This window comes from Gigantopelta aegis, chromosome 10, assembly GCF_016097555.1.
Source record: "Gigantopelta aegis isolate Gae_Host chromosome 10, Gae_host_genome, whole genome shotgun sequence".
Classification (NCBI taxonomy): domain Eukaryota; kingdom Metazoa; phylum Mollusca; class Gastropoda; order Neomphalida; family Peltospiridae; genus Gigantopelta; species Gigantopelta aegis.
The window spans coordinates 37410557-37435536 of record NC_054708.1 but is presented as its reverse complement, the minus strand read 5'-3'; the positions used below and the strand labels follow the sequence as shown (position 1 = coordinate 37435536).

At 34.5% G+C, this 24980-nt stretch overlaps 1 protein-coding gene across 4 annotated transcripts in view; it reads left to right on the top strand.

The window, feature by feature from the left end:
- LOC121382728 (choline transporter-like protein 2) overlaps positions 1-24980 on the top strand; it is a 117740-nt gene that overhangs the window by 67329 nt on the left and 25431 nt on the right. For all 4 annotated transcript variants that reach the window (XM_041512286.1, XM_041512283.1, XM_041512285.1 and 1 more), the window contains 8 exons: positions 2254-2337; positions 3124-3236; positions 4005-4121; positions 5216-5315; positions 20589-20681; positions 21537-21669; positions 23461-23513; positions 24719-24895. In XM_041512286.1, coding sequence (XP_041368220.1) covers positions 2254-2337; positions 3124-3236; positions 4005-4121; positions 5216-5315; positions 20589-20681; positions 21537-21669; positions 23461-23513; positions 24719-24895 — 870 coding nt within the window. The remainder of the gene's footprint in view (positions 1-2253; positions 2338-3123; positions 3237-4004; positions 4122-5215; positions 5316-20588; positions 20682-21536; positions 21670-23460; positions 23514-24718; positions 24896-24980) is intronic.

Below are 24980 nucleotides of genomic sequence, written 5' to 3'. Positions count from 1 at the left end.
CTACCTTTCCAATGCGTGAATGATTCAACTTTATTATGGTTCCAATACAGATTATTTCAAAGAATTTTAGCTACTAATACATTTTTACATATGATTCGCTACGTCGATTCGAATATGTGCAATTTATGTAGTAATTATTCTGAAACCATATCACATTTATTTGTAGAGTGTAATGAGACCAAAAACTTATGGGATTTGGTACAAGCCTGGATATTAACTAAGACTGGGAATATAATTACTTTTAATAAAAATAATGTTTGGTTTCATAAATAAAGAAAAAGATAACTTTCTTAATTGGCTAATTATTAATATAAAATAATATATTTATTGTACAAAAATACAGAAAAAATGCTTAGAAATCACTGCCATTAAAAACATATTGCACAAAAAATTTGAAATAGAAAGATATATTCTATTTAAAAAATGCAATTATGAAAAATGTATTAAAGAATTGTCCCCATGGCTCAGCCTCTTTAATGAGTGAGTGATAGTAATATAGATATAATTAATATTAAGAAAATATAATGTATACATATATATATGTAGCAATATATATTGTGACTGATTTAGTGCATGGCTTGTTTGGAGATCGCAGAGTTTCATGTCTTATTTAATTCAAAACAACTTCTTTCCTTCTTCTTATGCCATCTATATCTGTCTTGTATTTTTCTTCTTTTTCTTCTTCTTCTTCTTCTTCTTCTTCTAAAATACTTTTCTGATTCTCATTCTTCTTATTCGATATTTTCTCTGTTCCTGTTTAAATCTCGGATCATAACAATAGTTATATTATAGATCACTGTCCATGTTCATCTGTATGCATGAATTGAACTTCACCCTGAATCAGTTTCCATTAGTTTTTGTTATTTTTAACACAGTTTGTTTCTGCTTAGACACCATGGATACAAATGTAAAGCAGTGATTCGGGGCTCCCAAACCCAACACTGCTATATGATCTGGGACAATAAATATGTATTAAAAAAAAAAAATAATAATTAAAAAAAACGTAAAAGAGACTAGTACATTTATCACACTACAAGATAAGGCTGCCATAACATCACTTTTTTATCTTGCACCATGCTGGCAGCTCTTGCAGATTGCACAGCGTAACTATTAACTTGCCAGACTATAATTCCTGTCACTGCTGTAAAAGGAATTTAAGTCCGGTAGAAATAAAAGTCAAAGGAAACAACAACAAAAAACCCCATAAAAATGCACCAGATATAAAAGTCCGTATAGGACTATGGTTCCTAAGAAATAGAAGTCCGACAGGATTACAGTTCCTAGGAAACAAGGTTCCTACACACTTGAGTTCCTTTTACACCGGCGCTTATTTGAAGCCCAGCGTTTATTAGAGGAAATACCACTTTGTTCACACCTTGTAGTTGTGTGAAGTGTACGCTATTGTCCAGTAGTTTGCGTGACAACTTCAGTTATTCATCATATCATTTACTTTTGATATAACAGTGATTTCTGTTGGGATTGATATTTTAAGTGGCACATTAATAATGCTAAAAGGGCACTCCAAACTTAATTTTGGTAAAAGTAATATAAAACGGCAGATTCTAAAAACGGCACATTAAGACATATTGGTGATTTAGCATTTTAAATGATGATAATAATAATAATAATAATAATAATAATAATAACTTCAAAGTTAATTTGGTAAATGTCATAGATACGGCAGATATTAAAATCGAAACATCTTGGCCAGCTGGGACATTTTGGTCTTATACCTAATATTATATCTACTTTGCGTCTAATAATTTAAACATGTATATGTACTGGGTAATATTTAAAGGATATTAAACGAGCTTCCATTTCGTATCATGTTTATATCCCGAGTGAAATAATGTTCAATTGTCACGATCTTTAGCGAATGACAATGAAAATTATTTCACCAGGGACATAAAACATGATACAAAATGGTAGCGAGTTTAATATCCTATTTATTACCCATAATCTGTCTTAATTTATATCACTCATCTCGTTTCGTTTTCGTTCCTGTAAGGTTGTGCACCAATTGGTGACATCATCATGTGACATCAAAAGTGTTACGTCCAACTTGGCGTTCTAGTGGGACGTATCACTTTGAAATGTACCAAGATATTTTTAACCATATGGGTAATAATTTCCGAACCGTTCTATGTTGACCGGAAAATATTTCATGCTCATTTTTTTAATGTTAACTATTTATTATTGTGTTAGCTAAGACATCACTGAGTATGAACATTATTATTTTCTTTCTTTTTAAAGTGTTTTGCAACAGTTTTTGAAAGCAAAGGAATATGGCGAGAAAATTATTTCTGACATTGTAGCTACATGGTGGATGATGCTGGTGTAAGTATCTAGTGTGCACAGATAAATCTATTGTATCAATATTAATACCCATAAAAATAATATGGTTTTCTTCCCTTTAAAATGACTCTTGGTGACATTGACTGATATAAGTGTTAGTGATAGTTATTTCACCCCAGTCTCTTCGCACTCCAGGTGAGTGCTTCTAAAAGTGATAATAGACCTGCTGGAAATAGAAGCTAAAATGATTGTTTAGCTTTCCACAGTACATTTATAACCTCCAGGATTTATTTTTCTGTATATTTAAGTATGTCTCCAGATACCCATTGGACATTTTAGTAGTAGTTATCCGAGAGTCTATATATAATGTCATTGGTGATATTATATATATATAGGTGTGTGTGTGTATATATATATATATATATATATATATATATATATATATATATATATGTGTGTGTGTGTGTGTGTGTGTGTATCTATATATATATATATGTATGAGTATCTATATATATATATATATGTGTGTGTGTGTGTGTGTGTGTATCTATATATATATATATGTGTGAGTATCATATATATATATATATATATATATATATATATATATGTGTGTATCTATATATATATATATATATATATATATATATATATATATATATATATATATATATATATATATATATATATATGTATATATATATATATCTGTGTGTGTGGTTGGGTGCGTGTGTGTGTGTGTGTGGTTGGGTGGGTGGATGGGTGTGGGTTTGGGCGTGCGCACATACATACACACACTGTACATGAATCTATACAATTTGTTTTTAGAATACTGATACTGACAATGTTTGTGTCCCTGATATGGATCAGTGTTATGCGCTGGATAGCTGGGATCATGGTGTGGTTTACTATCATTGCGTTCGTTGGTTTGTTTGGTTTTGGTAAGTTCAGATTCTACATATACGTTCAAATCCCATCATACTTTCACTGTCCTTCCACTGTAGAGGTTTCTAACGTAACTATTGAATAATCTAAATCGCCCATTATTTCGTGCACTGCATTTCCCACATGGATGCATTATCATTGTACATCACTTACTCCCAACCTCTGATGAAGCTTGCCCGTCTAACAACACTCACTTTGACCAATAGGTGTATAGTCAAATCAGAATAATACATGTCACAGTAGTGACATGGATATAGAATTGGAAAGAAATTAATATACTACTGTTTCTGTAAGACATCTTCATTATTATAATATAAAATACAGCAATCCTTTACAAATCTTTCACTAGTGATTACAAATAGGCTGGATTTTAAATAACCCTGTGTTTTTGAGTGTTTGTTTTGTTATTTGTATTACTAAATAATAACTTCTTGTGGTATGCTGCCACTTATGTAACAAAAATACGAGGCTATGTTCTTTCTGATGGGGGGCTAACTCCAATTTATTTGTGTCAGCCTATACCGAATTGTTATTTGTTTATGAGTTAAAAAAACCCTATACTCCCTAACAATAGCAATTATATGGTTCATTCAATATTATCATACTTTTCACATAATTTATTCTGACAGAAATTTAATGAAATAGCATGCAAAAGTGCATACTTGTAGAACAGAAGCGAAATAAAGTTAATAGTGTGAATATTTTACATTATACACTGATCATTAATCGATTTTAGTTCATAAATTAAAACGTCTTATTTTCAGGCACTGGATATTGCTTCTACGAATATTACAATTCACGAAATGGTGAAGAGGCTTACAACATATATATTGCAGGATCGACTTTTACATTTCAGAAGGCTCGGTTATTTCTTGGTTTAGGTTAGTAAACAGAATTTTAGTATGTTTAGATTTTTAAAATAACAAAATGTTATAAAGAAAGATACCCAATATATACCTTCAAATCCACTTTAAATGTAGGACCTAAGTAGTATTTGACAGCTCGCTAAACATTTGTATGCCATGAAAGCAATGACAGAGAACATTTGAGGATGTTATCGTAAATGTCAAGTGAAATTACTGTAGTGAAATGCTGGAAAATGCATTACATAATGTCACAAAAGTGTTATGCGAGACCCCGACCTTCTAGAGATAACATCATTGCTTTCCTGTCTGGAATATGTATTTCCCCAACTTGCTTTTCCCTTATTTTGGCCTTGTCCATCTCAATAAATAAATATTTAGTCACTCTGTTAACAATTCCATTGGAATATTGCTGTTCAGGAAATAGGAGTAAGGTTATTAAATGGGTAAATAATAATTGGATGTAAGGAAGACATTTGTTACATCAAGCATTTTTAAAGAGAATATTTGTTGTGCTAAGTCTATACTTTATATGAAATGTCTACTGAAAAATAAAATTATGCGAATTGTATTTTGCAACATTACAGAAAATGTGTGAGAACTTAACCATCCATGAATTTCAATTGTGTTAATATATCTGAATCTTCTAATCCATTAACTGTCCATCTGCGAAATGTTGTCATCATAAATGTCCTGATAAATATTTAGAATGCTTTTTCTGTAAAAATATAATTACCATGGAAATGGGTGCAGGGTATCAAAACAAGTAGATAAGCTGCGAGTCCTGCAATGCTATCATGTAGGCCGTGGCAAAAATCATTATGAGCATTCGTCTTGCCACCTACGGCTCATGGACTAATTGAGGTTTCTTGCCTTTTAGATCTTGACACCGATACTTTTGGTATTCATGCAATGTTACATAAGCAACTGCGTTTTCTAGTATAATAATGCCCGTCCCTATACTGCTAAGCTTTTAAACCCCCACCTAAAGACACAAAGATGAAAGCGATTCCCATTTGTGTCAAATGTTAGTGTTAGTGTCCACGTTAACTAATTGTGTCATTTTAACTTTATGTAAAGTCTGGAAGTAACAATATACTGATTTATTTCAGGTATAACATGCGGAATTATCTTTGTGATCGTAGTTCTTATTCTGATGTTCCTCTGCCAACGAATCCGAATAGCGATCGCACTAATTAAAGAGGGAAGCAGGTTGGTGTTGCATTTTGGTGTGTGTGCGTGCGTGCGTGCGTGCATGTGTGTATGTTTTCTAGTATTAGTAATGCTAATAATAGTACTTATAGTGATAGTGGTGGATGTAGTAGTAGTGGCAGTAATAATGATAGTAGCAGTTGTAGTAGTAGCAGCAGCAGCAGTAATAATGATACTACTACTACTACTACTAATAATAATAATAGCTGTAGTAGTAGTAGTAGTATGAGTAGTAGTTGGTGTAGTAGTAGTAGCATGAGTAATAGTAGTAGTAGAAGTAGTAGGTGTAGTAAGAGTAGTAATAGTAGTAGTAGTAGTAAGAGTATTACATATAGTAGGTGTCGTAATAGCAGCAGTAGAAGTAGTAGTAGTGGTAGTTGTTGTCTTAGAAGACCGGCCTCGGTGGCATCGTGGCAGGCCATCGGTCTACAGGCTGGTAGGTACTGGGTTCGGATCCCAGTCAAGGCATGGGATTTTTAATCCAGATATGGACTCCAAACCCTGAGTGAGTGCTCCGCAAGGCTCAATGGGTAGGTGTAAACCACTTGCACCGACCAGTGATCCATAACTGGTTCAACAAAGGCCATGGTTTGTGCTATCCTGCCTGTGGGAAGCGCAAATAAAAGATCCCTTGCTGCCTGTCATAAAAAAGAGTAGCCTATGTGGCGACAGCGGGTTTCCTCTAAAAACAGTGTCAGAATGACCATATGTTTGACGTCCAATAGCCGATGATAAGATTAAAAATCAATGTGCTCTAGTGGCGTCGTTAAATAAAACAAACTTTACTTTTTGTTGTTGTCTTAGAAGTAGTGGTAACAGTAGTAGTAGAAGTAGTAGTGTAATGAATTATACTGCAAATGTAATACATTTTGCTCCTCTTACCTAACAGATTATGGGCTACCCCTTCCGATTGTAAACTTCTAAATAAAGATATGGCTTAACTAAATGACAATAAGTAGATTCGCCAAACCATATTTAATTACCATGCTTAAACAAATAAAATAACATCATAGTAGGTTATAATTTATTCATAATAGCTAATACGGAAAAGTTCATCAGCATTTCCAACTCACATTTATAAATAAAAAATAACTTTCAAATTCGAATAATTTTGTCACCTGGTTTACTCATCAACCGTTGCAAAAAGAACACCTTCCCCTTCTATTTAGATCGTAGAATGAAATGAAACACTTGATAAACTATCAACTGTATTTAAACTGCACCCTTTTTATCTGCCCCATCCTTGTTTATTTGTAAGTATTTACATTCCAAAATATTGGACATATTACTGCCTATTAAAGTCTAACGGCTTGTGTAGCAAGCGCGACTCTCACTAACATTATTTAACCTAATCAAGTAATTCCAACTTATTTAGTGATGAAGAATGCATAATGTAATGTTTTATAGTTTAACGGTAGATGGAAATAAATATGAGTAGTGGTAAAACTAGTTTCTGGTTCACTTTCGCCCATTAGATTAACATAGAACGAGATAACCCTACCTTCCATTAACTTTGTTTCCTCGTGTGAGATAGGATACCCACCACATGTTAGTTTACCCCAGATTCAAATGACCATAGCCCTATTCCACAATCCCATGCAGTATGCAGTAATAACAAAACGCCATGCTATACCTCCCAAACATCCATTGATTTGAGCAGAACTTGTATGGACTAGCAAATTTTGTTGTTGTTGTTGTTTGTTTTTTTATCTCTAATTGCAATCACTGGTCTCTATACGTCAGAAACTACTACACATATATAAAATGGACACACATTGGGTTACATCGAGATGTTTAAGGGCAAAACCTGTCTATACTGTACAATGATTAACATTCCCAGAAAAACTGGATGGGTTTGATAGGTGATAAAAATGTCTTTCAAGGAATCCTTGCAATGATTCTTATCCTCTAGTGGTGTAAATGACTGTCACGTGTCGTTAAAGTAGACGACTTATATACAGTCTAGTTAGTGTCTTCAATATCTGATTCTTCTTCCTCATTGTCCAATTCCTCATCAGGTATTTCGATTTGAGAAATGGCCTTCTTTGGTAGTGTGTTCCATCCTGTGAATTCTTTCCAGAATCAGTTTCATTAGAGAGAATTGGAAGAAAGAAAGAAATGTTTTATTTAACGACACAATCAACACATTATTTTACGGTTATTTGGCATCAGACATATGGTTAAGGACCACACAGATTTTGAGAGGAAACCGGCTGTCGCCACTACATGGGCTTCTCTTCCAATTAGCAGCAAGGGATCTTTTATTTGTGCTTCCCACAGGCAGGATAGCACAAACCATGACCTTTGTTGAACCAGTTATGGATCACTGGTCGGTGCAAGTAGTTTACACCTACCCATTGAGCCTTGCGGAGCACTCACTCAGGGTTTGGAGTCGGTATCTGGATTTAAAAACCCCATGCCACGACTGGGATCCGAACCCAGTACCTACCAGCCTGTAGACCGATGGCCTACCACGACGCCACCGAGGCCGGTCAGAGAATTGGGAGAAGCAACGAGTAAATAGTAGTATAATTGCCAGTCTATTTACATTATGTGGTAATTATCTCAACGACTAACTGTTCAGACTTTTCCCCAATCTAAATACTTTTTTTTTTTCTTTCCACGCATACCCTCTTCATTACTGTTGTAAGTGAGCTGCCACATATAATCCACTCAGCTGTTTCCCAATCATCATCAGTGTCATTGTGACGTTCCTCAACTTCACATCTAACTCTCTTTCTGGGAGGTTCTCCACCATATTTTGGACACTATCTTTTGATGTGTCTCTGTAGATCGAGTATATCTTGAAACATCGCGCCACAATCATCATAGGAATGCATTTCTTCACACATCTGTTCACCACAAATGTCTTAACACGAATGATGAAATTCTGGTACCTGCTTCCTTTTTATAGTTTTAGGCACTTCTTCCCGTTTGTTTGGACAGAGACATAAGCTTTATGGCAAGTCTGTTTTAAGTCCACCAAGTTTACGAGTAACTTCCTCAAACCGCTGAATAAAATAACAAGAGTTTTCAAGATACATCATGACTTGCACTGACGATGGCATGCTTAACTCTCAGCTTGATGGGGAGGTCCTCGTAGTGGTCTTTAACGGACCAAATAGATGGTGAGATTCAGCACTTTATCCATCATCCAGTTGCTACCTTGTCGCTGGTATTCGATGAAGGAAGGGCCAAAATTGGCCAAAATCATAGATTTTTTATATGATTGGTCTGGTGTTTCCATATTGTATCTAATACGCCTCTGAATGAATATCTTATAGTACTATTTTGTGGTCCAGATGTTGCCAGAGAATAATGATATCATCAATGTGGCCAATTTCTGGTTAGATTTGGCCAATGTGTGGCTCAAAATGGTTACTGTAGAACATGAAAGTTTTGCGAACAACAAAGTATTGCGAAAACTGCGAATAACTAATCATCGCAGTACTTTATACACGCAATAATATAGCGACTTTACTAACAAATAGAACAACCAAATTTGATTAACTACATTGATTTATTGCATATCACACTATCATTCAATGAACAAAACGAAATAGGAATCATTGTCAATCACCATGTGTAATTAGCAAACACTAATGTTTATTTTCCGAGTAAAGTCACACCATTGCAAGCAGACCTGATGATCGCCAGCCACGCGTAACGGTTTCTTTGTCTTTCGATGACTTGTCAATGCATGCCACAATCCACCGGGCGTGAAACGGTTTGATCAACAGGCTTATTGGTGTTTTCTTTTATGTTCTTGGCCACAATGTCATAATACCACTCGGTATTTGATTGCTAATTTAAACTCTGCATGATTCACCGATAAATCCATGGGCTGCAGCTCACCGGTGCAGCCAGCCGGGACAAATCGCACTTCAAAGGAGTTTTCGTAGCAGGTCTAAAAATTATTGACATCTATGGGTTGCAAATACATCGAAGATTGCCAATGATTTCTGTCGTGCTGGTAGTCGGAGTTCTTTTTTGACCCTTTTGGCGTAGGGCCTATGGAACCAGCACATTGTCAACGTAGTCCAGCATCGTCTGCTCGTTGCTCCAGTGATTGGCCGAATGTGTCACGTGCCAATCGTCGGGGAACTTGTAGGTTGGGTGGCATCGGTTGGTTACACCTTTGTATATTATCTGAGGGAGTAACAGGTTGCCACTGGCCGAACTTCCCAGTAACATCGTGATCTCGCGCTTGTCATCTATACCCAGGACGGCAACTTGTTTCACTCCCTTTTCTGCCAATGTCCAGTTGGAAACGGGTACAAGTTTGATGCCTAAATTTTTTACCAACTCGGCGGGAATGTTGTTTGTCTGCACCTTTGTCCTTACCATCGCAATGAACTCTTTTTTCTGTTTGTCGAAGTCAGCTGGTAACTTTCGTGTTTGAGTTACTTCAGTCATACTGAGTGTATAATGCACATCTCATACCTGCATACTGGTCACTAAATGTAAGCTATGGCTATTAATTAAAAACAACACAACATGTTTATTGTCTTTAAATACCAGCTAAGGTCGCAATACGTAGATTGAATGTCCTTTTATAGACCATTTAAATGTGCTACATAATGGCACTTGATAACATTTGCATCATGGTGCATGTTGGAAATTTTCCACCATGATGTTTCTTTATTTTGTCCAGTGGGTTTGCATTTCTGTACGAAGATGTTTTAACCTGGTCTCGTTCACAAACGCATGACATGAACACAACATTCTTAATCTTGCCACCAACAGAGATGGTCTTCTCTGCTGAGCCCTTCTGTAATCCTAGTTTGGTGTTTAGGTTGTACCTATTGTCTTACGTCCCTATTCTAATGTTTCCTATGGAAACCCCTCGCGCCCCCCCCCCCCCCCGCCCTTGCATAGTTTTGTTAACACAATGGCGGGGGGGGGGGGAATTAGTCTATTCTAAATATCTAATTTGAAGGGCGAGCCCTTGTAGTGTATGTATTGGTTAAAAAAGCCTAGTGCTTAACATATTTATTTTACCAATCAATGAAAGAGAGAGAGAAGGGAGAGAAAGATAGTTAGCTTATTAATAATGAATAGTCACATAACATAACTGTCAGCTACTCCAGCGTACTATTAATTTTGTTTCCCGCCCCTGCAAAAGATTAATGAAATAATTATATCTATATGTTGGTAACTGTATACTAAGGGGTTTGTTGGGCTTGCGCCCTTATACTATATTGGTCTTACTTGGTCAATCTTCTGTTTTCTGTTTTCCAGTTGTCCTTCTGTGCCCTAAGTGACTTACCGTGTCTGCTAGTTTTATTCATCATTAATAAAGTGCATGGTGCGATTACATGAATTGTGCGATATATACATGTGGTTATTCTGGGTTGTGGTTGGCTGGCTTGGACCATTAGGCGAGCTGTAAAAAGAGAGGTTGATAATTAGTGATCCTATCCTGTTTGATGTATTGGCTTTGGTTGCATGGTTAGCGCCTTATTGAATTGGTTTGCTGCGATCTCATTTGGGAGTGCTATGTACCAATTTGCCAAAACTCAATTTTTAGAGTAAAATCATAACATAGTATATTTACATTAATCTATTCGGAAGTTCGCTGCCTCCCCACCTTTGGCCACTTGCAGCATCGGGTCCGATTTCCAAATTGGTAGCAGCTCTTATGTAAGGGCTTACAAGCGAGTGGTTTTGAACAATCCCTATGAATAATCTATTAACACTGTATTGGTTCTTATTTCACCTATTCACCTTTGGCCCCTAGGTTGGAAAGCATTGAGTAGAGTTCGAATTGGTAGCAGTTCCTTCTTAGGGGTGTTCTAGTGAATGGTTATGAGCGCCTAAAATTGGTTTATTTTATAGTTTTGGTTTGGTGGACTGGACCAATTTGCCAGACACGATTTTTAGAATAAAATTATAACATAGTATATGTACATTACTCTATTCGGAAGTTTGCTACCTCCCCACCATTGGCCACTTGTAGTAGAGTGCATCGGGTCCGAGTTCCAAATTGGTTGCAGCTCTTATGTAAGGGCTTACAAGTGAGTGGTTTTGGACAATCCCTACGAATAATCTATTAACACTGTATTGGTTCTTATTTCACCTATTCATCTTTGGCCCCTAGGTTGGAAAGCATCGAGTAGAGTTCGAGCATACGACACACAAACACAAATCTTGACTAGAATGGGGTTTTTTCCCAGCTAATGCAATTTTGTACCACTGGTTTACCAGCAGTCAGATACCAACTGTGTTGTCTCATACCACAGAACAAAATAGTAGTTGTAGTGCATGATGATGATGATGGTGATGATGTACTTCATATGGTTTTTTTGGTGTACTCCTTAAACATTATTGTGGTTAAAAATATTTTTTTTAAACCATAAAATGCCATTTGGTATTTTTTTGGTCTGTATTTGGTTTTATAACTTTGATTTATTCATGAACTTTTACTGCTATTCATATCGAGTACTATTCCATTACTATTCCTATGGAAAATAACTGGTTTTAGCCAAATATTGGCTAAATGTGGCCAAATGTTAGTTGCATTGATGAGATTGTTATTCTTTCGCAAGACATTGACCACAAAATAATATTCTAATATATGCAGAAGCTTATTAGATAGAGTACTAGACAGTACATATAATTAGCCGATTTTGGCCAAAATGGCAATTTTGTGTTAAGTGGTGCCAATAAGACTGCTATTTGTGGAATCACCAACACTTTTTACATAATACAGTAGGCTTGTCAAACCTTCCTTACCAAACATTCTGATTAAAGCCATCTGCCTCTTGGAGTATTATTGGTATATTCCCCCATCCCCTCGTCAAGGTCTTCACACGTAGGACCGACTTTGCTCAGAAGAACGGCTCAGCCTTATCAGTTGTCTCTATCTTCTGGGTCATTTTAATCTTTATGGCTAAGGAAGAAGTATATAGTTAGCTCCCTTGTGTATTAGGTCGCGCAGATTGCTTGTTTGTTTTGCACAGATCCATCTTTGACGGCTAATTATTTGGAATAGGAAGTAAATTCTTAAGTTTAGTAATAGCCAAGGAGTTATGTTTTAAAATGACAATTGTTTTTTTCACTAACAAGGTTTTCCTTGTGACAAAAGTGGGGCAGGATCATGTTGATTATTTTAAAACAAGCTGAATAGATAAACCTTTATTCAAATGATGGTTTTGTAAAGTTTGATGAGCAAAGTTTCCATGAATATATGTGTGATATCCGCCAACTCCCGCTTGTGTGTGGTTTGTATGGGTGTGAACATTGTCAAAAATGCACCCAAAATGATGCAGTTTGGAAAGTAACACAAAAGTTTAACTGAAAATATTATAATTATGACCTTGTTTGTAATTTCCTTGAGACTAAAACTACCTGTATCCTTCTTTATTTTTAAACCATAGGTCGGCATTTAGAATGACAGGAACAGGCATGCAAAATCGCAGCTGAAGATTAACAAATAACTGTGGTCTTCTACCTAAAGGCCATTTGATCCCTCCTCAATCATTGATGGCAGTTTTGAATATGTCATGGAGTCATATTTGTGTATGCCCTCTCCTTGGTTAGTATGAACATACACTGTCCCACCTAAGACTTGTAGGTCACAGGGGGTTCGATTGGAGCACGTGGTGTAGCTTCGTTGGCCCCCTCCTTCTTTGACGTGTTTCTTCTGATACCGCTTGAGGTTATCTCAGATTGAAAAAGCCATTTTCTTGTGGCCATTTAAACTCCGTGTGTGAACAATGTTGACTGTTCTATGATTGGTAGCAGTGGTCAAATATTTACACAGTTTAATTAGATGTTTTGAATTATGGCTGTACAGTAGTTGCATGAATTTAAATGTTGATGGTTTATTGTAATAAATAAGTTTTAATATATTTATCTCTTATAGAACTTTAGAAACACACACCAAAACAGTGACATTCGTCTTCTACTACATTCATATTGCAGAGACTACAAATTCTACTATTCTGGTCAATATGGTTATATCTGTCCGTTTCTGTAGATTATAGCAAAATAGTCTACATATACTCAAACTATGTTTATGTTTCAGGGCAATAGGTTTCTGAAGGTAAGGTTATAGGCAATAGTTACTAACAACGAATGTGTAAAGAGACATTTTGATTTATTGGAAGTCTCGTATTTAGCTAATCCAGTTAATTGCACGTGGGTTTTTTTTATGCACTCGTCATATAGGGTGGCACAACACTCTTTCAAAATACAGTTATCTTTATTCAACAAATGTATTCAATATTTAAAATACAAATGTTTCTACTTATGTACAAAGCTGGTCTGCTTAATTTGAAACAGACCATCATACTACTAGCTCTCCTTTCTATAAATAGGACTCCACTGCTAACACGTTGTGGAACTCTAATAATAATAAAAACAATAAACACCCCCCCCCCCAAAAAAAAAAATGAAAAAAAAGAAAAAGAAAAAGAACAAACAAACAAACAAAACAAAACAAAACCAATAGTCCCGCCGCTCACGATGTGCACAACCCTAAAAATAGCCACAAACAATGATGGACTGAGCTTCAATTTATTATCCTCTGCATTAGGAAGTATCAATCTGACCTATTCGCACCAAACTGTCCATGTACCGCAAACCAGATATACACAAGTATTGTTGTATGCACTTCAGTTTGATTGCTCAATGGTGGCCACCTTATTTCAGATATCACATTATTCCAACAGTATTTAGTACATTCAAATGTGCTATCCTATCTTACTATTTCTACCAAATGTTGCTTTGAACGCCTCATTGGAGATATGCTTGTTCAAATGAAATCAAATATGATGGCGAAAAATCCCAAATGGTCCCACTTGAAACTTCCATTTTGAAGAAACGTGATTGGCACTTTAAATACACCTAGTTTGTTTCGGTAACTCAGCATTTCAGATATATATATATATATATATATATATATATATATATATATATATATGTATATATATATGTATATATCCAAGATATCCACTATGTCCAAATCCAAAATACTTACCATACAAAATAACTTGATCCTATGTAGAGAGAAACGGCGTGAATGAACTAAACATACCACAAAACAGATAGATACACATTTTTGCTGCAGAAATCCATATTGTTCCACGAAATCAAGTTTGATTTGTCGAAGGTGGCCTTCGTATTTCCATCAAGTTTCTCTGTGATTGGCTTTGATCCAGTTTTCAAATATGCTTGTTTAACTAAAAGTCCAAATTGCCACCATAAATCCAACCCTGTTTGATAGCCATTTTTTTCATGATCTACAATATTTCTTAAAAATCTGTTTTCCAGATATGCTTGTTTGGATCAGATCCAATATGGCCACCATAAATTCAAAATGGTCACCACGTTAATTTTACCTTTTGAATAAATGCCCATTAAACATACCTAGTTTTGTTTTAGTATCTCAGAATTTTGACATTCAAATCAAAAATACTTGCCATATGCATGATGATACGCTAAAAAAGAAACATATAGGTACACAGGTTTGCCGCAAATTCCATATTGTTTCATACCTTCAATTTTGATTGGTTGAAGGTGGCCATCTTGTTGACCCTTAAAGTCTTATCTTATAATTTTCAACAAGTTTCGCATTTATTTGATTGGCTTAGAGATATTTTTGGTTAAGTGAAATCCAATGGACACCAGTATCTGAACCATGTTTCATTTTTAACACAACTTTAATATTGTTTCAAGATGACTTCCCTTTGACATACACATCTCCAGCTTCGAAAGTTACAGGTCTGTCCGATTACTGATTTTTGACATACCGTCCAAAATGAAAAGACAAAATAATAATAATAAGATGGCTCAAACACCTGGGAAAATATATATTCTGAATAAAAATAATAGGGCTTCGCGTGTCTGAACCTCTTTTGGATATAGGTACGTCTATAAAGTAAAAGTAATAGGGCTTCGTCCCTCGCATGACTCGAACTAAGACAATAAAAATACAAAAACACAACATTCGATATCTCATACAAATACGTGGAATGTACAGGATCCTTGTAAGACTACTTTCATTGGCCAGATAATCAAAATTCTAAAATATTATTTCCCTAAACAACAAAAATTTATCGATAGAGATCATAATTTTCCGGAAACACCCGAGTAAATATGGTCTCATTCCACACTATTTAATAAGTGAAAGTAACTGATATTCCCAAGTATGTAAGGTTAGTATTAGTAATTAGTGTAATAGTATGAATAATAATTAGGAGAAATAGTAGTAGTAGTAGCAGTATCCGTATCCGTATCCGTATCAGTATCAATAGCAGTGGTGGTGGTGGTCACCTAGGCCACACTAACAGTGAGATACTTAGAGAACATTTTACTTGACCAAATGCATTCTTGATTGGAACATGGAGCATTCCATTGATCTATTAAATTATCAATGGAAATCTGTTTCATGGATGACATTAAACATTTTAAACGGATAATCAGGTAAAATATGAGCTTCGTGTTTTAAAAAGATGCATACCCGGACCACTAACACATACTGACAGTGTAACCAATGAAAAACGCGTAATTTTAGAATTGATATAAAACATGATTATTCCTGCCAACTGGGGGGCAGTCATTTTGTTTCTTTTTCATCCCTTTTGGTATTCTAGCTTGGAAAGGAAGTGACGTCACCTTCTGTAAACTACCCCTGCATGCAGAGTGAAAAAATACAGTAATTTAAGGCAAGGCCCTTCGGTTTGTAAAACAACTTATATACCAATGTAATATACAGGTGTGTGCAGGAATTTTAGCAGGGTGGTCTAGACTCTGGCAACCGAAGTTTATAGGGAAGGGGAGGGCGAGTCGAGTCATGAAAAATGAAAATTTGTTTTGAGCAGGGACGGGTCTCAACCCCCAACCCCCCACCCCCACACTCACGTGATATAGTAGAGTATATAAGTAAACATATTCGAATGTACATAATTAGCAGAATGGAATGCAGTTGCATTGTTTTTCCCTCTGCAAAAATCCAAAGAAAAAAGCATACTAGTATTAGTATGTTCAAACAAAAACTACCACCCACGATAACCAAGTGATAATTTCCTTTCCTTTGGAACTACGTGATTAGTCAGATCTGTAATTTTAGATGGGACAGTCTCATTAACCAATAGTATTACATAATTATTTATGGTAATAAACCCTGTCGATTGATAATGTCCATTACTATTTTAGGGGTTAAAACCGTCATGATACAGTACATGCTAATAACATAAGTGTCTACATTTTCTCCATACCATTAAACAAATACCAATATTACGACATCAGATTGGTAAAAATTGCATAACAATCCCCTGTTATGTTAATAATACTGGTACATATTCTTTTTCAGAAAGCACAGGTAGAGGCAACTGAAAGAATAGACCAATTAACTAAGTAAACAGTAATTTATCGTTGTAGTATAGACAAAACATGATACATCGTTGGACAGTTATTTCGATTTGTTTTGTAGCCATCTTGACAGTGGTGGTTTATCTTGTATAGGAAAATAATGTTTACGTATTTCATGCTTACTGGGATTGATATTATTACAGAACATTGTGATGCATGCCTGTTTGATTATTCCACAAAAAAACAAAACAAAACAGACTGGTACGTTCGTTTCTTCAGCTTTAAGAATAATGCCTAATCTAAAGTATTACTTAACAACCTGGTCACGAGAGGGAGGACTTTCTGGGATGGAGTAAACGGCTGTGCCCGTTATATATAATAGACGTTACATTTTTTATAGGTATATTAATTAAGTATATAAATATACTTGTTGGCAAGCAATAATGTGCATTAAATATCGTTGAAAAATTAAACCCAGTCCAAAAGACCTCGTCAAAGCATTCCTTTAACCATATCGATAGTGGCGTGACATCATATATATATATATATATATATATAGATAGATAGATAGATAGATAGATAGATAGATAGATAGATAGATCACTTATTCTGCCTGTGTTTAACTATACTGATATCCTTTGAGATAACTATTCCCTCCAACTAGCACTCTGTCTTAAAACCATTAATTTTGAAGCTCTATGAACGATTTGTGGTGCTGCTTATTTTTGCTTTTCTCCAAAGGAAAGGAGGAGAAGTGACAAAATGAAGGTGACAGAAGGCAATAAAAACATTGAAATTTTAACATATTATAAAGATATCCAATTGTAATTCTTTTACATGCATATATTGAAACAAAATTCATAAAGTTGCCAAGAAATAGCTAATGGCCAGTTTGCAAAAATTATTTAATCTAAGTGACATTAATTTAGCACAAGTTCTGCCCCAAATTGTAATTTTAATAAAAACAACAGTGCTATTTGTCATTATTAGATATTAGTGTTATTGTAAGGAAATATATTTTACAGTGACATCATTGGAATACTGACGTCATTCAAATTCAAAATTAGCTGTACTATTACAATGCTATGCCACGTTAAAATGCTCACTTTTCTTCAATTTAATTTTCGGAGTTGTTGGCAAATCATTTGACAGACATGTTTTATTTACGCTGGTAACAGATAAATTTTTGCATGGCGAATTATTACAGTAACAACAGTCCGATGTTACAGGTTGGGTATAAGAGATTTGACTCCGCCCACGTGGGGTATAAGGTTTTTTTTCCAAGTCTAAATAACCAAATGAAAGGCGAGATAAATAATAAATAGACCATTTCATCGGGTGTTTTTTCGAATATGAATTTTATGTTAACTCGTGATAAGAGTTTATATAAATACTCATGATGTGTGAAAAACAATTTCACAAATAAGAGTTTATATAAATACTCATGATGTGTGAAAAACAATTTCACAAATAAGAATTTATATAAATAGTCCTGATGTATGAAAACCATATTTTCACTCATTGCTTTGCAATTCGTGAAAATATGGTTTCACACATCACTCGTTGACATAAAAAATGTATTCCAAAAAAACCAACATGAAATAGCCTCTATATAATACATTCATAATAAGCATTGTTAAACAACATGTAAATAACATATTTTTTAAATTCCTAGACTCATAGATATAAAAAAAGGAAAATATCCTCTTTGTAACACCAACTGACCTTCAACGGCCTTTAAAAATAACCTTCAAAGTTAAAAATCACTAAAGTACCTAACCTCAACATAACCGCTATCCTATATAAACGCCAATAATAATGTGCACTCATTTCTAAAAAACACAAAACCATAATTTTTTGGAGATCTTTGAGACATTTTTAATCTTATTATTTCAAGATAAATTGATGTTTTATATATCAAGAAAGAAAGAAAGAAATGTTTTATTTAACGACGCACTCAACACATTTTATTTAAGGTTATATAGCGTCAGACATATGGTTAAGGACTACACAGATTCTAAGAGGAAACCCGCTGTCGCCACTACATGGGCTACTCTTCCGATTAGCAGCAAGGGATCTTTTATTTGCGTTTCCCACAGGCAGAATAGCACAAACCATGGCCTTTGTTGAACCAGTTATGGATCACTGGTCGGTGCAAGTGGTTTACACCTACCCATTGAGCCTTGCGGAGCACTCACTCAGGGTTTAGAGTCGGTATCTGGATTAAAAATCCCATGCCTCGACTGGGATCCGAACCCAGTACCTACCAGCCTGTAGATCGATGGCCTGCCACAACGCCACTGAGGCCGGTTTATATATCAAGAGTCCCATTAAATTGTATAACTTTAATATATAATGATGCATTATAGTTTTATTAATTATGAGACAACATAAGTAACACATTAAAATAAGAACCCTCAACATAAGTAACACATTAAAATAAGAACCCTCAACATAGGTAACACATTAAAATAAGAACCCTAGCCTCGAGGATAAAAAAAATGCAAACAAATGAATATGTCCTATTCTGACCTCAAATGACCTTAAATGACACCCCCCCCCCCCCCACCCCCACTGACCCAAAATACCTTTAAAGGTCAGATTTGCGTAGATACCTATACTAACGTTAACCATACCTTATACAGACACTATTTTATTGAGGTACTGATTGCTAACGAAACATGCCTTAATGTGTTTTTAACAGGCATTTTGCCACCTTGTTAAGCTGTCTTTTAAAAGCAAGAGTGAACTTAATTTCGAATGCATTTTTTATCCTAATGCACTTACTGGATATTAATTTAGATATGTGGCAGCATGGATGCATCTTCCTTCATTGTGAAAATGTAGCAACGTTATTTAGGGTGTTTTCTCAAAATAAAAAACGCCTATCCATTTTATCTCCCCTTTGAAATAAATTCTTGATCCGTGCCTGAAATTAAAACTGTTGCATCAGTACCAATATATGTGTCATAAACACATCTCTAAAGTTGGTTGAAAAAAATCTAAAGTGGCACTCATTTGTGTGATTAACAGCATAAATGTATTCACAAATAGTGAACTTTATTTGACCTTGAAAATGTGGGTCAAAATAGCCCTTCTCAGATGTCCATCATATAAGAACGCATCACTGAAATATTCAGCTCAATGAAAAACACAGTGAAGTTTAGTACCTTCAGATGGTACCAACAAGAACAAATTGGTGGGTCTGTCCCTTGGACTAATTAGCATGTCAGACTTGTTTAAAACTAAAAACTGTTTAATAGTTATTAAATTATTTTATGTTCTCAAATATGACGTACTAATTTAACTTTTTAGTCTGCTAAATGCACCAATAACCACTATTTAACAGCAATTTATAACAGGCATATTGCACTTTTCCCCCCGAAATGTTTAAGAACGAATTCCTATAAAATTAACAATTTAACGTGAGGCGTACATTAACTCTGATTTCAAGTAGTATAGTGATACATACATTTATTTCAGAAATACTATTTTTAATGAATATGTAATCATTTGCGATTACAGTAATATAAACATTTTGTTCTTATATGTGTGGTTTATTGTTGGTGAATTGTTTAAAATCTATTCATCTGGACTGTTTGTCTGTACTGTTTATTAAATAATAATCATTACCGGGTTTGTTGTTTGGGGGTACCTAGCATATCAGCCCACAAGGCTCGTAGAAATAATTTGTACCCAGTCAACATATCTTAAACTCCATTGAAACCAGTCTCGAATAGTTAGTATCAATTACCCATTTGTGTCAATGTTTTTATCAGTTGTGTGTAATATGATGGTGAGATATAATTTTGATTAGTACTTTAATTATTAAAATTAACTGTGATAACAAAGTTTGTGTTTATCAGTTGTGTGTAATAAGATGGTGAGATATAATTTTGATTAGTACTTTAATTATTAAAATTAACTGTGATAACAAAGTTTGTGTTTATCTTTCAGGGCTGTTGGTAGCATGATGTTTACTTTGGTTTTCCCGCTGTTTCCATTTATCATACAGCTGGTTGTTATCGGTTTCTGGGCTGCAGTTCTAGTGTATCCTTCTACTGAGATAATAAACTAGTTATTCACATTATTATGTAATCTATTATATATTGTGAAATCGCTTTGTTTTTCTGGCGGTCTTAGTTTCGTGGATTAGTGCAGCCAAAGAATTCACGAATCCAGCGGAAATATAGTACATGTACACATATAATACGAATTTATGATGCTACCTTTCGATTCACGAATTTAAGTAGACAATAAAATGTGTATTTTAGCAAAACCATGAAAGGTGGGCTCACGAAAATAAAAGATTTCCCAGTATGTACATGATTGTAGTTTAGTGTGTGTATGTATTACATGTCTATAGGCATAATATCACATGTTTTACTCGTTTATAAATACTCTTTCCAATTTCAGATCAACAGGCTTTACTTGTGAATCCCTCCGCGACTCACCCAACTGCATTCTGAATTACCCTGAAAATTCAGTGTTTAACAAATGTATATAACCAATTTATTATTGTTGTTGTCCCTGTTCACTAAATTAATGATCTCAAAGCAACGTAAATTTGTAAAATTGTTCACATTTGACAATGACGATGATATCAACATTATTGAGCCACTCGTCTCATAATGTTTGTGTATGACATTCTTATGCTTAAATATACAGACTATTGATAACTGCACATTGTAGCCTCACTGCATGAATATCTCTTCCTCTATGGAAAGCCTTGTTTGTTTGGGTGATGGTTATTATTTATATACAACCCTGCTACATGTTAGTTTAGTCCTTTCTAACTTGTATTGTATGTTGCCTCACTGATTTTGTTTAGGTATTTTCATTAGCTGTTTGTAAACAATATCAATTTTCCAACAGATATTTTGTGTTGATCCGTAACAAATTAAGCTTTTTAGCTTCAATTGGCAGAGCTCAGAATGTGGGAGAAAATAATGTAACATTTGCAAATGGCACAGTGGATGAAGACGCTATCAAACAACAGACTAAAGATCTCTTTCAACAAGTTCCATGTTCCACTGATGTGAGTTTTTCTGGACATGTTAAATTCAGTACGACACACAACCTCGTATAATAATCTCTAGTTACGTCTCAGTAATTATAATTAAATTCAGTACGACACACAACCTCGTATAATAATCTCTAGTTACGTCTCAGTAATTATAATTAAATTCAGTACGACACACAACCTCGTATAATAATCTCTAGTTACGTCTCAGTAATTATAATTAAATTTACCTTACATTCATTACAGCGTCCGTTGGTCCAGCCGTAGCAATGTGTGTTTGTTCATTTCTCAATAAAAACAATAATTAATTAAAATTGAAAAACAAATTCAAAATAAAAAATATACTTTTAGCGTCATTAGTAGCCAGTATGATTAAAACGTAATTATAAGGATTGTCTGTTGTTATATTTTTTTACGTTAATCTGGGTAAGAACCAAAACAAAAATCATAAGCAATCTTGTGTGAGAACCACATCGCCGATGCACACAAATGATTCCGATAAACGTAAACAGACAATCCTTAAATCAGTTGCCACGTGTACAATAGTAACGTCATAATATATATGTTGTCATATTTAGTAGTTATTACTTTTTGCTGATAAAATGAAGCATGTTATTTTAAAGGTTATTGTTATTTTTGTTTAAATTAAAGTTATAAGTGTGTTTCGATATCATCAGTATCAAATAATAGGAATACAAATTGTATTATGCAAGCCCCTGACGATATCGAAACACACGAGGGTAATAATCTCTTTATCATATAATCTCAACCTTAATACAACGTGTTTTCTTTAATTCCAGTCAGCCATTATTCGATATTAAAATAACGTAATAATATGTGACGTAGTGTCCCTTTTTGAATGGAAATGACGTCAAACCTGAATAAATATTCTTCCATAAAAATAAACTAGTGTTTAACGGTTTTTTTCTTTCTGAACACTGGACAGCTTTCAGTATTAAGGTTGCTATTGAAATGGAGTTTTTGATGACTATGAATGGATATATCAGTTATGGAGTGTCACAGTAGTACATTTGATTAAATGTTAATAAACATAGTGCTGTGACCTCGATTAATTAACATCTAATTTGCAAAGTTATCAAATTCTGAAAGTAGCCTATGTGATCTGAAAAATATCATACTTTGATTACACTGGATATCACAGTGTATGAACGGAACTGTGTAGTTTGTGAATGTTGTGATTATGTATAGCGATGATCAGTCACTTGCTAATATCAAGACGTTTCACCGATTAACTGTTATATTTAAAATTTATTTTATGGGCTATAAATGTTATAAATGGTAACGATATACCATTTAGTGCTTGAAAATAATATTTTCACACTTTGTTTTAGTCAGTTTTGTATGCAGATCAGTATGGCAAATGGCAAAACGTTAAATTCATCCGCGATAAAATTATTATAAATATTTCACTAATTATGTGCTAATATCCGTTACGTTTTTATTTATTAATATATAACTTATAATTGTAAAATATACAAATATAAAAAATAACCAATAATAAGATTACATAAGGATTTTCCCATCCTTGCCTACAGTGCTCACATGTGTCCTGTTGCAATAAGGTACAAAATTATGTAGATTTACATTTCTTTTATAATTAAACCATCTTGTTTTTGTTGAGTATATATAAAGATGAAAGACATAGTGATCAAAAGCATTGATTTAACTAACATTCCTTTCAGACAATACTACTGTTGAAATTCTAAAAACAAATTCATTACTATTATTCATTTGTGGTTTACTTAATGAAACACTTTTACTGTAATATATGTCATTTATTTGTAGACAAATGATACCCTTGGAAGTGTATGTGGCTATCTCAAGTACGGCAAAGGCGAGTAAGTAGGCTTGTATTCATTAATTTAAGTTCATATACTCGTAATTGAAGAATTATTTTCAAATTGTCCTAAGTAAATAAGCATTAATTTTAGGAATATACATCTATAGTTCATGGGTCAGAGCCAAAATTGGTATCACATGGGCGGGCAAAGTTTTATGGTGTTTATTAAATACCTCTATGCCCCCAGTTAATAAATTAATATGATAGACTTTTCTAAGGAGTAGCGTTTTGGTAGATATCGCCCCATAAACATAGTGAGCCGAGGACAAATTAGTGTACAATATTCTGGGGTTGGGATAACATGTATCATAACTTTGCAACCAATGATCGTGGCCACACCAACTAGCAGTCAAAATTCTATATTAAAGCCCTCTACAAACAGATATATCATATGTACAAATTGGTATAATAATTAGGTCACCAGAGATCAAAAGGTGATGATATTTTATTGATTTAAAAAATATGACACCTTGGCATTTGATGGTACTACTACTTCATGTATGAGGGATTTATTTGATCTTAACTGCCTAGAATCTGAATGATAGACATCCTGTGAGTAATTATAGGTGTCATTGTGAAATTGGTTTGAGGAAAAAGTGCCTTTACAACAAACGACAGAAAGTCATATTTACAAAACTAACATAAAAGTGTGAAAAACCCATAATTACTTTGTAGGCAGTCAACAGTAAAAATTGAAAATAACTGCAATTTGGATCACAGACATGTGACACGAATCACATTAACCCCCCACACACACCCTCCACCCCCCACCTCCCCCCCTCCCCCGATAACTGCAGTGTCAAAACAATTTGACACGGTAGTGTAACAAGAAGGATTGACCATCCTCGACAAAAACAAAAACAGCTACGCCACTGTACAGGGAAATGTATCATTAGTCGCGCATTCCCGGGTCGCCCTCTAAATTTACATAATGCTCCTGATTGTATAACAATGTACTGACGTGCCTATATCCATTGATGATTCAATCGCGCTTTACTGGGGTGGCAGTCCAGAAGCCTAGGCAAATAAGAGGGGTGCGAATATTAACTGTTACAACTTTATTAGATAAATCTTCTTTTTTAATAAACCTGACAGAGGTGACATATATTTGATGACACATCTATAGTATAATATTATTGCTTGTTACCGAAATATAACAACCTTTTATTGACTTGAAAACTAACATACGTATTTCCATTCCAGCTACACAATATACCTCCAAGTGTACAATGTGTTTATGATGTTCTGGTTGGTCAACTTTACCATTGCATTTGGTCAAATGACGCTAGCTGGAGCCTTTTCGTCGTATTATTGGGCTTTTGATAAATCGAAGGATATCCCAACATTCCCATTGTTGTCGGCAGTATGGAGATGCTTCAGGTATGTAACTGTGCACATAAGCACTTCCATTTATTCCGAATTCACATTTACAAGCATATTATTTATTGCTCTACTTGACAACGGT